The sequence below is a fragment of the Trichechus manatus genome, unplaced genomic scaffold (genome assembly GCF_000243295.1).
Source record: "Trichechus manatus latirostris isolate Lorelei unplaced genomic scaffold, TriManLat1.0 scaffold00022, whole genome shotgun sequence".
Classification (NCBI taxonomy): domain Eukaryota; kingdom Metazoa; phylum Chordata; class Mammalia; order Sirenia; family Trichechidae; genus Trichechus; species Trichechus manatus.
The window spans coordinates 17,439,668-17,458,445 of NW_004443958.1; the positions used below are offsets into that span (position 1 = coordinate 17,439,668).

At 40.4% G+C, this 18,778-nt stretch overlaps 1 protein-coding gene across 2 annotated transcripts in view; it reads right to left on the reverse strand.

Moving 5' to 3' along the window:
• Nucleotides 1-18,778, reverse strand: part of ASAP1 (ArfGAP with SH3 domain, ankyrin repeat and PH domain 1) — a 312,941-nt gene that overhangs the window by 98,028 nt on the left and 196,135 nt on the right. For both annotated transcript variants that reach the window (XM_023728200.1, XM_023728199.1), the window contains 4 exons: nt 9,290-9,364; nt 8,754-8,803; nt 4,190-4,319; nt 2,958-3,043 (listed from right to left, as the gene is read on the reverse strand). In XM_023728200.1, coding sequence (XP_023583968.1) covers nt 2,958-3,043; nt 4,190-4,319; nt 8,754-8,803; nt 9,290-9,364 — 341 coding nt within the window. The remainder of the gene's footprint in view (nt 1-2,957; nt 3,044-4,189; nt 4,320-8,753; nt 8,804-9,289; nt 9,365-18,778) is intronic.

Genomic DNA, 18,778 nt, shown 5'->3' on the forward strand with positions numbered 1-18,778 from the left:
AGAGCTATGACTATGTGGGGTTTACCAGAGCAAACTCACTGTTGAGTACCATCTGACTTTGTATTGAAAATCGTTTTGGGAACTGCACTAGGTACTGAGAATAAAAGATAAGCAGAGGATGCTTCACAAGTCTACTGCATGTCTATCAAGACTTTTGAGGGATTGATTAAAGTGGGAAAAAATTTAAAAAGTCCTTGAAAGAAAACTACCCTGGCTTCTCTCCTGGGGTCAACTTAGGGTTGAATCCTGTTGTAACCCAGCTCTACTACTTGATATCTTAGAACACCTCTCCACCCGTGGAAGTTTTACCGAGTAGGGGTTTCTTCTGCTGATCTCTGTCTGGCCTGGGAGAAGATTCTTCTGTCAGATTTCAATGGCCACATCCAAGCTATCCTCCAAGTCCAATCCCAAGTGCCATTACCTCCTTTAAGGAACCTCTCTGTGTCTCCTCGCCAGGACTCTCTCTTTCTCTTGATGTCCTGTAGTTCTCCCATCACTTCCTAGCCCTAATTACTGATGGATCTGACTTAACTTCTTAGACCAGATGATTAACTCCTAGGGGTAGAACCTAACAAATGCCTGGCCTTTGGTAGAAGATTAATAAGTATCTGTGGGAAGGGAAAAGCAAAGAAAAGAATCAAGGGAAGTAGCTTTAGCTATATAGGTCAGAGTTGTTTTCATCGTTACTGACAAAGGCAAATATTTGAATATTTTACAAGGAATCTTACATTTTGGAAAGCTCTTATTTGTGTAGGTCAAACTCTACAGTATCTTCCTCTACAGTAGAGACTTACAGAATTTGAGATCAAAAGAGATTTTGAAAATCTGGTGAATTCAGGTCTGCTGCCAAAGTACTGTAATTCAGAAGACTGAGAGGTTCACTTATTTCTGTAAAAGTTTCAAAGCAATGAAATGTTCCTAGGAAAACTGAAATTGATGAAAGGCCAAAAATTCCACCCCAAACTACAATCAGGGGCCACCACATTTCAGGGTTTCATAACCGCCTCCCTACACTATGAAGCCAAAGATTGGTTAGTCCAGGTCTTCAGTATGAGGCTTCAGTAGTCAAATTTTATCTTACAAATGTGGAAACTGTTTCCACTTCAATATACTATTTTTATTTCTTAAACACGCTGAATCAAAGTAGATTTAGGGAGAAAAGAGGAAAATTATGTAAATGATCATTAAAAAGTCTTTTCTGAAGAAAATTCTGGACAATAAAATATATGAATGACCTATTTTTAATGCCTCTGAGAATCATCACAACAGCTAACATGCATAATGTCGCGGGTACCTGGCTAAGCAACCTATATGTATTATCTTATTTAATTCTCACATCTCCACAATAAACCTATGTGGTGGTTGCTATGTAGCACCCACTTGACAGATGAGAGAGACGAGGACACTGAAGTTCAGAGAAGTACCTGATAAAGCCTGCACGGTTACTCAGCTGCAGAGCCAGGATTGGACCTCAGATCTATCTGTCTGACTCAAGCCTTGTGCTTTTCCTACAATATTAATGCTGACCTCCTTAAATGTTTCAGTTAAACACAAACATATTCCTAGATATAATGAAACTAAAAGGAGTAAGAGAGATTATAAAAGAAAATTACATATTTCACCCTTTTGGAGAGTAAGCATTTTATCTAGTCCAAACAGTCCTCACATTATTCTACTTAACAGATGTGAGGGCTGTCTGGATCACTATTTTCTCTATGAGTTCCACTGATTAATAGTAACTGGCACATCTTCACACAAAGGCTCTACCAGACAACTCATGAAAGTTAACCTAATGAGTAAACAAGAAGTAAGTAAGTAAAGAGGGTGCCACAGAAACTCAGGCATAATAAAGGTAGGTAGCACTGCAAGGTAAACAAACCAAAATGGTGCCAATGGAGAATGATACATGTGTCAAAATACAACGCCAACTGCACAGGAAGCCAAGTATGAATGTAAAATGTTCTTAATGCCCAAAGTGCTTCATTTCATTTAGATGATGAAGAAATAACTCCAGGTGGGACTACTTGCTGCAGATGATCCAATAATAGTAAAATAACAAGGGTGGGAGACAGGGCATCACGGGGCATAGGGAGGGTAACGAGAGTCCAGGGGCAAACTCTAAATTGTGCCCCCGACCAAACTGAGCACCCACGACAATCTCTAAGTTGTGCCTCGTCCCCCAAATTTCAAGATGAATAGATGTTGACAATGGCCACGAAAAGGAGAAGCCACACGCCCATGATGTCTGCATCCCATGCGGCGGGTGGGTTGACAGGCAGGCTCCAGGGTCGCTCCGGTTGTGGCGGCTGGGCGAGCAGTGCCCCCAGGCCAGTGCATCCTCCTGGTAGATATCGAGAGCTGCGGCAGCAGACAGCAGCGCCCCCAGGCCAGTGCATCCTCCTGGGCGGATATCGAGAGCCGCGGCAGCAGAGAGCAGCGCAGAAACATGGCTGAAGCAGGCACGGGCTTTCTGGAGCAGATCAAGTCCTGCATAGTTTGGTCTTAGACGTATCTCTGGACCATGTGGTGACATACCCTCTGACAATGTCACCCAGTGTGGTTGACACGCCCCTGGTGATGCCACTGGCACCTCCTTGGACTTGTGCCTCGGGAGGCAGGTATTCCCCTCTGCACCCCCCTCACTACGCCTCTGGGGGATCAACAAGAAGGCAACTTCAGTGACAGGGACTTATGTACCTGTATTAACAGCTCACAGGCTATCAGAGCCACGGTTAGAATTTGTAAGATGTCATTTTCCAGGAGTCAGATAGTTGGCCCTGATTTACTGATTTATAAAAAACACTGAAGATGGAGGACAATACTATTTCTTATCCATTTTACTGGTCACTGTATCACTCTACATAGAGACCAAATGGAGAAGAGAAAGAAAGAGAATGAAGAAAAGCAATGAAGGGAAGGAGGCCTTGGGCTAACAAGGATGGCGGCATCCTACTTACTTGCACTGTGCATGATAATACTTTATAAGGTTCTGCAGCAGGTCCACACCCTTTTTGGTCTTGATTTCATTAACTTTAATGAGATACTGTAGAAATAAAAAAGAACTTTATGTTGCTAATTACACACGGGGTTCTTCAGTCATAGGTTCAAGTGACAGAACACCAATTGTGAATCTGCACAAGTTAACATGCTTCATGACAATGTGAGCGTAATTTAAGGAACGCTGACTCAGCATAGTCACAAAGTGCACAAGACAAATTGATTAGTTGGGGTGTTAGTATTTTAAAAATTCTTAAGATTAGTTTACTAGACAGGCAAAAGTAAAACACAGCAAAACATTCTGGAAAAATTGATTTGCTTCCCCCTGCTACAGTGGATCTCAAACTTACAGTTCACATGGTAAAACACAGGAAAGACAGATTGTTCTATTAGAATAGCATTCTCTTTATCCTATGATACTGAAACTTAGAGGTTTCTTTAGAACTTCTTTAGGAAGAAATTTTTGCTACTTAGTAATAAAAGATTAAAAATACAAATAACCCATCATTAATTTATGCAGGTAACTAAACATTACTGGCCAAGACTTTGTGTTGACATGGCTTACTTCTTGTTCACTTGTTTCACTGTGAGAAAGTGTTCACAAGCAGATAAGATCATTGTATCCCTTTTAATATTTTCTGAAGGCTGCAAAAGAAACTCATTACTCAATCTCAGCATCAGAACGAACTGGTCTGGAGGCCAAGGAGTGCTGGTGGTCAATGGGAACTCAGTTTGAGAACCACAGCTTCTGGTTTAAGGCAGCATGCTTTCCACTGCATTCTTCCATGAGTTCAGACTTTCTTAATGACTGTTTATTTTGAGCTTTCATTCAAACTGGACACATGGTTAAAAAAAACAACATGCTCTAAACTTATACCAGTAAAACTTAATATTCACCAATGTTACTCTTCAATTCTCCCCCCCACGATCACTCACAAGCAACATTAAGGTTCTCACCAAAGAATCCTGTTTTGGCTTAAAGAGCCCCATAGGACCAAGGCTCAAAATATGAGACAACAGTGAAATGGCAGGTCCCAAAAGGCTTGGAGAAAAATGGAGATTAGAATCCTTACGAAACAGTCCTCTCCTCTAATAGTCAAACACAGCCTGCTCTTAAGCATAAAAACTGCTGACGAGCAGAAGATTACAGATACTAAAATTCTAGGAGGACGATTAAAAAGTTTGTTCTTACTTCACACATTTGGAGCTGAAAGAGGCGCCTTTCTTTCTCCATTTCTTCTGCAATCTCGGCTCCTGTTATCTCTGTGCGGATCATCCCATGCTGTTTTGCATGCTCTCTCTTTTCCTTTTCAATTTTTGTACTGTAATGAATGGAGATGTCATCATTAAAAAAATTAAACAACAACACCAACAACAAAATGCAGTCATGTCTTTCTCTTAACAAGAAAGAAAAAACAAACAAAAACCCCAAACCAGCTGCTGCAGAGTCGACTCTGACTCACTGCCACCCCATGCAAGTCAGAACAGAACTGTGCTCCACAGGGTTTTCAACGGCTGACTTGTGGAGGGAGATCACCAGATCTTTCTTCCAAGGTGACTCTGGGTGTACTTGAACCTCCAACCTTTTGGTTAGCAGCTGAACGTGTTGTTTGCACCAACCAGGGACTCATTTGATTATTTCTTAATTACTAAAGAGACAAGAATGCTTGGTGGCATCAGTCAGAAGTAAAAACCTAAGTTCAAAGAGAACATACATTTTATAGATGTTGATTCAGAAAACTTCTTACATTTTAACTTTGATCTTATACTTGGATGGATGCATATAAACTCTTACATTTTGGTTGGTGTGATGACAATTTGATAATTTACCTTTTTTTGGGTAAGATACTTTATCACGAGGGGGACATTAAAAAGTTGGGGATCTGAGACATTTCTTGATTACTGATAAAGATTATGAGACTTAGAATTATTTCAAGACAATTATGGCATATAATGGGCCTACTTAAAGGTGATGTCCAATATTCCTCCAAGCTTGGGCTATTTCCAAATCCCAACAGCACATTTTAACCATTCAATTACTTGGCATTGGACTGTACAAAATAAGGATTGAACGAGATCTCAAGGTAGAATTTGGAATTCCATGAAAACGTTCTTCAGTTGGGGAGAGGGCCAGGAGGGAACCAGGGAAATAAGAATGAAGGCCCACATTAAACACACTGCATCTGAGGCTATTACTTGGCTATGATAATTGATACTCTGGTAATAATACCAATAATCACAGCCCTCATTCGAAAAATCCATTTAACTTGAAAATGGACTTCTAATTTCAAAAACAGCCTGTTATTTCCAGCTGTGAATGCCAAGACTAATTGATTTAGCCTTCAAGTCTTCTTTTAAGTGGTGGTAGTAGGAGGAACCAAACCCCAAAGAAAGCCAACATCCTTGTCTACGTATAAATAGACAAGGGAAATCAGCCCATCAACCTAATGGAAAATCTACTACAAACTTGGTTGGGATTCAATTTAATACCCTAATGCTGTATCTAAGCAAGTCTTTCATCACGGCACCTTGGTAGTCAAAGAGGCAAAAGAGCAAGGAATTTACCAGAAACAGAATAAATCTCAGCTTTCTCTCCACTGGTGTGGGTAAGAAGAGAAATAAGAAGCTATAGAGGCTTGAGAAGAAGTACTGGAGGACAGGTACAGCTTAACAATAATAAGACTGCTGGTTTTTACTTCTTCCTCCAGCAATCCCAATAAAACAATAGTAAAGGCATAAAAAAGGGATACAGTCCCAGAGGTGAAAAGAACTACAGACAAAAAAGGATGAGAGAATTTAAGAAATATTTGGAAGAGTAAGGCTGGAGAGAAGGAGTAAGAGAAAATCTGCATTCTGAACTATGGGAATCCCTGCCCTCTTCTCTTGTATAGCTTCCAGAATACCAACATACACAACTGCTAGGCAGGGGCTGAAGGAACTAATGGTTCTAGAAAACAGACCTCCAGACACTGGTATTTGGAATATTTCAGGTGAAAAGGCTGTCTTGGCATCCTAAAACCTAAAAGGAAAGCTCGCCAGTCGATAAACCCTGCTCATGCACATGAGCTTTCAATCAGCTTTTAGGTGCTTCACTCTGAAATATAAACGGCTAGCCAAAGTAGGAACCAGGAGGAAACAGAAGCAAAAAAGGAGCAGATAAAAAATTTTATAAAAAGCAATTAAATCCTCAGTGAGATAAACTAGTGCATCTTTGAAACAAGAATAAGAAACTACAAAAAAGGCAAAGCAAAAACAAAAACCTCACTGAGAAAAAACAAGCTTTTAGAAATTTAAAATGTGATTGCCAAAATAAAAAGTTAGCTGAGGTAGTGAGAAAAAAAAAACACTGAAGAAATAACCTAAAATATAAAAAAAGATAAAGAAAATAGGACAGAAAAAAGAAGAAAATTATAAGAACAAACTAGATGTCCAATATTATACAATGAAGAGTTCTAGAAACAGACAAACGAGAGGGAGAACGTACAAACAAAACAAAAAAGTCACAGGAGGAACTGCAAGAAGAATTTTCAGGACTAAAAAAACTGCAAAAGGTCAATGCAGACACATCAAGAAATGTCATACAACATGGATTACTGAATATTTTAAGCCCACTGTTGAGACCTACTGCTCAGAAAAAAAAGATTCCTTTCAAAATATTACTGCTCACTGACAATGTGCCTGGTCACTCAAGAGCTCTGATGGAGACATTCAAGGAGATTAATGTTGTTTTCATGTCTGCTAACACAACATCCATTCTGCAGCCCATGAATCAAGGAGTCATTTCAACTTTCAAGTCTTACAATTTAAGAAATACATTTCATAAGGCTATAGCTGCCATAGATAGTGATTCCTCTGATGGAACTGGGCAAAGCAAATTGAAAACCTTCTGGAAAGGATTCACCACTCTAGATGCCATTAAGAACATTTGTGGTTCATAGGAGGAAGTCAAAATATCAACATTAACAGGAGTTTGGAAGAAGTTGATTCCGACCTCATGGATGACTTTGAGGGGTTTAAGACTTCAGTGGAGGAAGTAACTGCAGATGTGGTAGAAACAGCAAGAGAATTAGAATCAGAAGTAAAGCCTGAAGATGTGAGTGAACTGCTGTAATCTCATGATAAAACTTCAATGGATGAGAAGTTTCTTCTTATGGATGAGCAAAGGAAGTGGTTTCTTGAGATAAAATCTACTCCTGGTGAAGATGCTGTGAACATTATTGAAATGACAACAAAAGATTTAGAATACTACATAAACTTAGTTGATAAAGCAGTTGCAAGGTTTGAGAGGATTGATTTCAAATCTGAAAGAAGTTCTACTGTGGGTAAAATGCTATCAAATAGCATTGCATGCTACACAGAAATCTTTCATGAAATGAAGAGTCCATCAATGCAGCAAACTTCACTGCTGTCTTATTTTAAGAAATTGCCAGAGCCACACCAACCTTCAGCAACCGCCACCCTAATCAGTCAGCAGCCATCAGCATCGAGGCAAGATCCCCCACCAGCAAAAAGATTACGACTCACTGAAGGCTCAGATGATAGTAATTTTTAGCAATAAAACATTTCTTAATTAAGGCATGTACACTGTTATTTTTAGACATAATGCTACTGCATACTTAACAGACACTACAGTATAGCGTAAACATAACTTCTATATGCACTGGGAATCCAAAAAATCCGTGTGACTAGCTTTATTTTATGGAGCCCTGGTAGCGTAGTGGTTAAGAGCTCAGCTGCTAACCAAAAGGTCAGCAGTTCTGCTCCTTGGAAACCCTACAGGGCAGTTCTACTCTGTCCTATAGGGTCACTATGAAACGGAATTGGCTAGATGGGACCTAACAACAACAAGCTTTATTGCAATAATTGCTTTATTGCGGTGGTCTGGAACTGAAGCTGCAATATCTCTGAGGTACGCCTGTATATAAAGAAACTAAACATTCTCTTACTGAAACTAAGAAACAAAAACCAACCAACCAACCGAACAAAAAGTCACATATCAAGAAATGGGAATCAGAAAGGGATCAGATTTTTCATCAGCACTGGAAATTAAAAATTATAGAGCAACATTTTGAGAAAAAATGATTATACATCCAGTATTTTATATTTAGTGAAACTCTCCTTTCGTGCGGTGGCAGAATGAAGATATTTTGGACATGCCGAGATCTGAAAATTTTGCTTCCTTTATAGCTGTACCCTGGAAGCTACTGAAAGAAGCATTCCAGCAAAAGACTGGACTAAACCAGGAAAAAGGAAGTAGAAGATCTAACACAAAAAGGGAAAAGGTAGTCCCTGGATGACGCTGTACCGCTGATCTAAAAAGCTCTGGAAGGATGTTCCTGGGAGAGAGAGAAGGAACTGACAGCTAATGTAATGGTAGTAGATATGTAAGTATTATAATGTATTTTCTAAACAAATATTATTGACAGGTGTTTGACCATCTGTTGGAGATAAAATTCACGAAAGATTCACATAAAATTAAGTGAGTGAAGAAACACGGTCATTATACAGTTAAGAAAAAGCAAAAAATTATACCAAAAGAATGGAAATTCAATCACAATATACCATTCAGACTGGCAATAAACATTTACACACTCATAAAAATGTAAACACTGACCACTGACTTAACCAAACATTGTTGGATTAACCATACTGGACAGAAGGGGTCAGGAAAATGATGGGGTGGTTGTGCAAGAGCTAAATCCTCATCATGACAACATTAAAAAACAAAACAAAATAAACGAAACAAAAACACTTACAACTTTGTCTCATAATCTTTCCACGCTTTGTCAAATGGCTTCTTGAGATCCTTAGGAAAGAAAAAGAAATTGAAATTGCATTTATTTACTTTTGCTTAAGGTTACTGAATAATTTTGAAATAACATCTTAACCAACATGTTTTCATGCACATTCCACCATTTATTACACATGATAAACCTGTGAGAGGTAGGAAGGGGAGCATTCCTGATCCTATTGACGAAGCAGGCCTCAGGGGCTCCTGACAGGGCCAGTCCACAGTTGCGAGGTCACCAGTAGCGGAGCTCAGACTCAGATTTAGACTCCTTTCCCCCACCCACCTAGCCTCCCACCATCTTTCTGCAAGTGTCTATTATCTTGTTCCTCCATCAGTAACATTATGTGAAGTGGCACATCTTTTGAATGACCATTTTCCAAGAACTTTTTTTTATGCTAAGAATGTTCAGAGTGCTTTTTAAATACAAGCACTACTATGATCTTAAAAGGAAAAAAATCAATTCTTTCAAGTTAAAGTGAAATCAAATTTCTGAACACTTACTCCTTTGACTCCCTTTAAGTCTCCTTTTAACAAGGAATCCAAGGTAAAGATCACATTGTGGCTCAGACCCTGGAGCTGCAAATCAAAGCAAAGACAAGATGGGAGACAGTTAAAAAGAAAGTGCATGAAGAACAATGAAACCAGCTCATGTTGACTGCTGTGATGCATAGATAGAAGAATCGATGTGTTCAAACTGCGTTGCTGGCAAAGAACATTGAGTATACCATGGACTGGCAAAAGAACAAACAAATCAGTCTTAGAAGAAATACAACCAGAACGCTCCTTAGAAGTGAGCATGGTAAGACTTCGACTCTCCTACTTTAGACAAGTCATTAGGAAAGACTAATTGGTAGAAAAGGACATCATGGTGGTAGAGGGTCAGTGAAAACGAGGGAAATCCTCCATGAGGTGGTTTGACAGAATGGCTACAAGAGTGGACTCAAACTTACCAACAATAATGGCAAAGGACTGGGGACTGTTTTGTTCTGTTATATACAAGGTCACCTACAGTTGGAGCCAACTCCGTAGGAACTAGCAACAACAATGTTGATTAAGCATTTACCACATACCAGGCTGTGTTTAGGGCTTTACACACATCATCTCATTTAACCAGGTCTGGGTCTCCTTGATTTTAAGATAGTACAAAAGAAGCGTCTACAAAGGAGAAGGAGATAGAGCTACCATCCGCTGGAGAGAAGAGTCGCAGGGAAGCCAAGGGAGAACGGACAAGTGTGAAGGCCGGGGAGAGAGAGAGAGAGAGAGAGCAAAATGAGGACTGAGAAGAGCATGATGTAGTTTGCCTTCAAGGAGATCACCAGTAACTTGGGGAAATCAGTTTTGGCAATGGGGAACCACATGGCAGGGACCTGTGGGCAGAACCAGATTACAAGTGGAGAGGTTCAGGGTTCCCTTACTCAAGAAATAATTTCTTCACATGTAGATGTATTCATTTGCCAGTCTACCCATCCTTCCATCAATTGTTCACCCAGTACCTATGCTGTGCCATGCTCAATGCTACAGACCAGACAGGCAAAGATGGATAAAACACTGCTCCTGCATTGAGAGAGCTCATACTCTGGGGAGAGAGGCAGCCAGGTCGCAGCCAGCTCTACCACATTATGAAGTTACGTGTTGTATACAGGCAGAGGGGGAGAGTGATGTGAGAATGACCAACTCTGACACTTGTGGGCCTTCTATGTGACCCTCTTCACCACATTCATAAAGTGGGGATATTATAAGCAATCATGAATGGCTGCTGTGAAGATGGCATGAGTCAACGTACGTGAAAAGCTGTAGCTTACTCCTGACACCTAGTACGTGCTTGAATAAATGTTTATTTTTACAATCTACGGGATGTTAAGTCTGAATACTGTATCAAGGGAGTGCAGAAAAGGGCAGGGAACAGGAAGACCCTTCCTTTTTGGCTCTTACCTTCCTCCTAGCCCCTTCCTGTTGTTCCCATCCTGGCAATGCTCACAAGTCATCCCACCTCTTTACCACCGACCAATTTTACACACAAAGCAAGCTACCTGGTGCATGCCACTAGAGGGACTGGGTCAGTAACAACCAATTCTGTCTTTCTTATTTCAAGACAAAGAGAATCCTACCAAGACAACTTTGTTACTGTGATTTTAGCACCACCCACATGGAGAACCAGCCTGGCTGGCAGGTCCCTGGCAGTGAGGGTCACAGATGGAGAGTCTACATTCTGCCAGGGCCTAGGTTCTTTGGGTAGGGGTAGGGGAACCTTAGATATTATAATGGTTTATAGTCCTCCAAAGGGCCACAGTACATAAATTAATACCCATGGTTACTACAATTTCATTGGGAAGGAGTGATTAGGGGGAAAAATAGTTCAAAAAAAAGTTCAGGGCAGGGGAAAGGGAGGTATGTGGGTTAATAATGGGGGAAAAGCTTGAAAAACACTCATCTAGGGAGTGAGAAGTCTCAGGGTGGTACAAAAGGTTAACACACACAGCTGCTTACTGAAAAGGTGGAGGTTCAAATCCACCCAGAGGTGCCTTGGAAGAAAGTCCTGGTGATCTACTTCCAAAAAATATCAGCCACTGAAAACCCTATGGAGCACCATTCTACTCTGACACACAGAGTCGCCATAAGTTGGAATCGACCAGAAGGCAACTGGTAGTGGTACTGGTACTGGCAGGGTGTGAGAGGGGACGGAAAAAAAAGACGAATCCCTGCCCTACACAAATGGCTGGAATAATATTTTGTTTCGAGTCTTCAACAACTTAATTCCTGGGATTCAAATCTCCCAATAGTCCCCTATTCTGTGGGTCTTACGAAGTCTGTGCGGATCCTGGGTAAGTGAGGTAGGGGCCCAACACCACGCACTAATCAGGCCAGTACCTACATTTCCTCTGTTTGTGGAGGTCCCTGCCTTGTTTTTCTTCAAAGCCCTTACCATCCCTAACCGCTTATACATATATTTTAAAAAATCAGTTTGATTTGTAAAAATTGTGATGAAAATATACACAGCAAAACACTCGCCAATACAACTTCCACTTTTACAATTCAATGACACTGATTACATTTTTCATATTGTGCCATTATCACTATCCTTTTCCAAAACGTTACATCACCATTAACATAAACTCAATACATCTGTGTTTGTTTCCTCATTTGTTGGCTGTCTCCCCAATCTGAATCTAAGCTCGAGTGGGTCTGCAGGTTCACTGCTATATTTCCAGAACTTAGAGTAGGTACACAATAAATATGCGTAGAATGAACGAAATACAGAATTGTGCGTGCAAGGTTCCACTCCGCAGGACTGTTTATACTGATGGAAAGTTCAGGGCCCAGCAAAAGAGGAGTGGTTAAATAGAATATGGTACTTTCTAAACAATCACCATAAAAATGAGAAAGCTCTTTATAGACCCAAACTTGGAGATAAGCCCATGATATACTGTTCATGTGATAAAAGCAAGGTATCAGACAGTATTTATGATGTATAAGGACTTGTACACCAAGATGAAAAAATATGCCTATGCTTAAATTAAGGAGGATGGGTGGCACAATGGTTAAATGCTCGGCTGCTAACCCATAGCTCAGCAGTTCAAACCCACCAATGGCTCCACAGGAGAAAAGATCTGGCAATCTGCTCCCGTAAAGATTTCTGCCTAGAAAACCTTATGGAGCGGTTCTACTCTGGCATACAGGTTCGCTATGAGTTGGGATCAACTCAACAGCACACAACAACAACACGCTTAAAGTATTTCTGAAGGAAGACACAGTAAACTGCTGATACTGGTTCCCTCCAGGGAGGAAAACTGGGTGGCAAGGGGACAGGGTGAGAGGAGACTTTTTACTGTGCACCTTTTTGCATTTTTTAGTTTTTTGTAGCATGTAATATATTGCTTATTCAAAAAAGTAAAATTTTGGAAAATATGAATAGACAGTGAATACGAATCTTTTTAAATTTTAGTACTAAATTACGTTTTTCATCAATGCCTCAAATCCTTTTGGGAAATGAAAGAGAAAAAAATCATTAATGATATTGCCACCTTGATCTGAAAGCTGTATTATAACACAAATAAGAGAACTACAAAACCTCTGGTTAGTACTTGACTTGAGGGTTATTCGGAAGGAAAAGTCCCTCAAAATCCATGTACTGACCACACTACTAACACATCCTAATCTTTCAATGTCATCATTGTGGTTAGGCCTCAGGAGTGGGGTCGGGGATGGACTGCAGATGCATGGATAGAAAACCCCAAGAATTAAGAATTTCTTTGAGGTTATCCACACACATGCTCTTGGAGGCTGGGGTAAGAAACCAAGCAGGCAAAACATTGTGTATTATGAATTTACAATCTTCCCATCCACTAGCCCATGAAAAGGTCACAGGGAAAAAATTTAAAACCTACAAACGCTTCTCAACTGACCCAGGGAGAAGTAGGTTAATTTAATAAACTGCAAAAGAGATTGTTTCAATGGAAACTGAGTAGTAACTACCCGAGTGTTATTATAAAGATAGAGAGAGCGGTCAAGAGAAGCAGACAAATCTCAGCAGAAAAGGTTTAGGTAACACTGAGGGGAAAACAAAGTTTCCTTCCCTGGACATCTCAATGAAGAGAAAACCTACTTTCTCTTTAGAGTACTGCGAGAGTATCGCTCTACAACGGAGATGGATTACGTGACTTCACAGGCGTAGAATTCTGTCATTTTCCTGTTGTTGTTTTTCTTCCTTTCCTAGTTCTTTCAGGAATCCTTTCAAGGCTCCAGCAAGAGCTGTTACAAACTGAGTGTTTTACAAAAGTCCCTCCACAGGCAGTGGCAGTGTGGCTGATGCAATACAATAACAATATGGGTAGAGAGACTTCCTGTCTCACCTTCATCTTTAAAGGATTTTTTAAAAAGTCTTTCAAATTATTACATAATTAGTTCACACTGATTTAACTAAAACTCTAGTGATTATTCCATTTCTATTTATTCAACATCCATTTTATTTCCTTTCCTTTAATGACAGTTAAATTAACATAAGTTCTTCACATTATTCAAGTCTACAAGAAGTTGAAAAGCATACTTATTTTATTAAGCAATCAACATGTTAAAAATGTTTTCCAAACAGATTCCTGCTGAAGCTTCCTTCCTCACAAAAGGGACAGATATTCCCCTTGCTAGTATGTACATCAAGCCCAACCAGAAATTTGGAATAAATCAAAGAGGGGAAGGTTGAAGTCTATCCATTCTCTGTGCAAAAGGAACTTGTTGAAACAAATAAAATGTAATTAATATTGGCTTTGATAAAAACAACCCATTTCTTTTTTTTAATTTTTTATTGCTGCAGTTTAAGAAAGTTTACAATTCAAGTCAGTCTCTCATACAAAAACCTATACATACATTGAATAACCCCATTTCTTTTTTTTAATTGTTGTAGTTTAAGTGGAAGTTTACAATTCGTTAGTCTCTCATATGAAAATTTATACATACATTGTTATGTGACCCTAACTGCTCTCCCTATACTGTGACAGCACACTCCTCCTTTCCACCCCTGATCTCCCATGTCCATTCAACCAGCTCCTAACCCTTTCTGCCTTCTCATCCCACCTCCGGAGAGGAGCTGCCCATTTAGTCTCATGTATCTACTTGAGCTAAGAAGCACACTCTTCACAAGTATCATTTTATGTCCCACAGTCCAGTCCAATCTTCGTCGGAAGAGTTGGCCTCGGTAATTGTTTTAGTTCTGGGCTGACAGAGAGTCCGGAGGCCATTCTCTCTGCGGTTCCTCCAGTCTCAGTCAGACCATTAAGTCTGGTCTTTTTACTAGAATTTGAGTTCTGCACTCCACTGTTCTCCGGTTCCATCAGGGACTCTCTGTTGTGTTCCCTGTCAGGGCGGTCATTGGTGGTAGTCAGGCACCATCCAGTTCTTCTGGTCTTAGGCTGATGGAGTCTCTGGTTTATGTGGGCCCTTTTGTCTCTTGAGCTTGTATTTTCCTTGTGACTTTGGTGTTCTTCATTCACCTTTACTCCAGGTGAGTTGGGACCAACTGATGCATCTTAGATGGCCGCTTGCAAGTTTTAAGACCCCAGACACCACTCACCAAAGTAGGATGCAGAACATTTTCTTAATAAACTTTGTTATGCCAACTGACTTAGATGTCCCCTGAAAGCATTGTCTCCAGACCTCTGCCCCTGCTACTCTGTCCCTTGAAGTGTTTGGATAACCCCCTACTTCTTAGACACTGCCAGAAATTATACAAACAGCCCCCATAATTCCAGCCACTGGAGGTGACTTTGTGAATAGTTTTTCCTCTGTGTACGTAAGCACACAAATCTTCTGCCCTGATTTTTTTTACTCCTTTATAGCTTTACCGCAAAGGGAAATCATCTCATTTATTTGTTTACCTATTTATCACCTGTTTTTCTTTCCCAGAAGATATGTTTTTTAAGGGGAAGGACCTTATCTCTTCTGTTTGCTAAGAAGCCCAAAGCAGGAGCCAAGAAGCAGCACATCCACACCATACTGGAATTTCTGGCTGGCCTGCTTGTTACCCAAATAGACTCAGAGCCCCTGAGGGCAGAGAGGGATCTGTCTCAGACACCTCCGGGTGCCCGTAAGGTGAGCGCCCTAAGGGCTGACCAAACATCCCACCAGCTCGGAGGCCCTGCCTGAGCAGCAGGTAGAAGGGCAGTGGGTCGGCAGTGCGTTTTCTTCGCTGAGTAGAGGACAGCAACACAGCTCTACCAATGGTACTTCCAAGACACCTACATGTGCCTGGGCTGTAATAATTAACGAGGACATAATTTGCTTGCTTTGTCATCTGGCATTAATTCTGACACTCTCCACTGCCCACTGTGTTCTCCCTCTCTCCTTTTCCTCTGCAGACAGAAACCATCTCTCCGAAAGTAAGGCTAATGCACATAACGCAAATCTGCTGACTTGCTCAACCCATTGGAAAATCCAATTAAAATAATGAGCCAGCTCCCAGCAGTTAAGTCAACGATTCCCTGGTAGAAATTAAGTATTGTGTCTAGTGTGTTAACTCCTTCATGCCCTAGAGAGTTATTTACTGCCTTGAAGAGACTATTTAAAACTGGTGCCTTGTCATTAGGCCGTTATCCAGGGTATTATGACACAGAGGAGGCATGTAGCCACTCATCGCTCCAGCCTAGGTGACTTTAGGCAAATGGTTTAACCTTGTTGACTATGTTTTCTTATTATAAAACGGGGCTTCAAACTGGTTCGCTCCAATTCGAACCTCTGCTCAGAATTTGCACCCCAGGTATACTGAACCAGAACTACAGTTTAACAAGATCCCCAGGTGATTCTTATGTACACATCTAGAAGATCTATAAGAATCACCTGGGGAATCTTGTTAAAATGCAGATTTCTTAAAAAACGTAAATTCTGATTCAATATATTGGGTGGAAATGGAACTTCTCAGCAGGGGATCGAACCACTGTTTTAAAATGGATGTACTGGCACCTTCCTCAACTATGACCACCTCGCTGTGAGTGGATCAAGGGAGAACTGACGTTTGTCAAGCTCCCACTTTGTACCAGGCTGGCTGCTTTTACACGCAGTTTCATTTGATGCTTTTGATAACCCTACAAGGTATTATTAATTAACCTCCTCAAAGACACATAGGTAGTTAAGCGGAAGGGTCAAACCACAAACCAGTTCTAACTCCCAAGTCAACGAACTGTCTGCAGCACTATCTATTTACAGATATCAGAATGTTTTGAAACTTTAATATACTCTATACATGTAATGAACAATCACTATCAGCCATTACTGACCTATTAAACCAAGCTTTTCCTTATTTGGTTGCATATGCATTAAGGGGAAACAAAGAGAATTTGCTCAGAGGCTGGGGGCTCTTACAAATCCAAGACTGCTAAGCATTAGTTCAATATTCCCATCCCCCACTACTCAGGGATTTGGAATAGTTTACCCTTCACAGTTGCCCAAACACCTACTACTCAGGTGGTCCAAAGCAGCATGGTAAACCAAAATCAAACTGGTTGCTGTCTAGTCAATTCCGACTCATAGAGATCCTATAGGACAGAGTAGAACTACCCCATAGGGTTTCCAAGGAGCAGCTGGTGGATTTGAACTGCCAGTCTTTTTTGTTAGCAGCCAAACTCTTAACCACTGGGCCACCAAGCAGGCAACATATACTTAGCTGGGTGTGTGCTTGGGCAAGTCACTACACTGTTTAGAGAGCTGGTCTCCTCACCTGTAAAGTGGGGATGATAAGGCTAACTTCACAGACTATTAAGGGGATTAACTGAGATATAGTCACTAGGTAGAAATGTATACAAAATGGCTGGCACAGCAAAGAAAGATTCTTAATGAAATGTAGCTAGAGTTTTTTGGTTTTTATAGGATTCCTTATACTTGAAAAGCTCAGCAACAACTATGATGACAGCATTTCAGGTAGTGGAATACATATTTTGAGGTGGGAGGGGAGGGGGGCTCTTAAAGGCCCCTCATATCCCAGCACATTCTCTCCATTCACAAGTCTCAAAGTTCCTGTCACTTTTTTCCTATCTCATTCTGCAAGGCAGTGTCTATAACTGTTAGATAATGCACTCACTATCCTGTGTTCTGATCTACGCAGAGCAGCCTGAGTTTGACTGACTGTTAAAATGATGGAGGGTACTAAGTGCTTAACATGTTACCTAAAGTTATTGCACACAACACTGCAGGAGTCTTCGTCTGCCTCATTAATGAGGAAACATGCTCAGAGAGGTTAAGTAACTTGTCCAAGGTCAAAGGGTGAGTAAAGCAGATGGTCAGGTAATTAAGGTTTTTGCGTTCTGATTCTGAAGGCCATTCTCATTTCCTGTGTCATGCTGTTAGTGATTTTTTAAAAAAATAATATCTTACCGTATTTTTGGTGCAAGTGTACATAGCACAGTAAGTTTCCATTCAACAATTTCTACACATATTGTTCAGTGACACTGGTTACATTCTTTACATTCCAGGGCCTCCCTGGTACTTGAACCCCTGCTGAGAATTTGTATGTCCACCCCAGATATAATGAATCAGAATCTACAATTTAACAAGATCCCGATTCCTATGTATAATAAATTTTGAGAACTACTGCTCTTTTAGTGGTTCTCGGAGTTCATCCCTAACCAGCAACATCAGCATCATCTGGGAACTTGTCAGAAATGCAAATTATCATCAGGAGTTCGAACGTGAAATGAACCGGCTGGAAACCCTATTAACGTTCTCATTATTTCTGTTCTAGTTGTTCTCTTCCCCTTAACCTAGTCTCAATGGCCCCCAACCTTCTCAGCTATGCTTTAGACTAACTGTTGACCGTTTGGTCTCAAATAGATTTTTTTTTTTTTAAATTGTACTTCAGGTGAAGGCTTACAGAACAAATAGTTTCTCATGAAACAGTAGTACACGTATTGTTTTATGACATTGGTTAACAACCCCACGACATGTCAACCCTCTCCCTTCTCGACTTTTTTTTTTTGGTGAAAATCTACATAGCCAAAGATACACCATTTCAAAAATTTCTACATGCACTGTTCAGTGACATTGACTATGCTCTTCCAATTGTGCTGCCATTCTCACTTTAAAATGAAGGCTTACAGAACAAAATAGTTTCTCATTTAACAGTTAGTACACATGTTGCCCTATGACAATGGTTAACAACCTCACAACACATCAAATAGATGATTTTTGAAAAGAAAAAACAGCATAGTACTTCAGGGTAATATTCTTTAGAAGGTGACCTGCTATTTAGCTATAGGTTCCATGACCTTTCCTTGTACAAGTTGTGCTGGTTTCCCCTGTATTGTGTACTGTCTCACCCTTCACCCAAGATACCACTTATCTATTGTCCATTTAGTATTTCCCCCCTACCCCTCCCAACCCTGGTAACCAACAAAGATTATTACTTTTTGTATGTGAACTTTTTCATGGGTTTTTACAATAGAAGTCTCATACAATATTTGTCCTTTTGTGATTGACTTATTTCACTCAGCATAATGTCCTCCAGTTTCA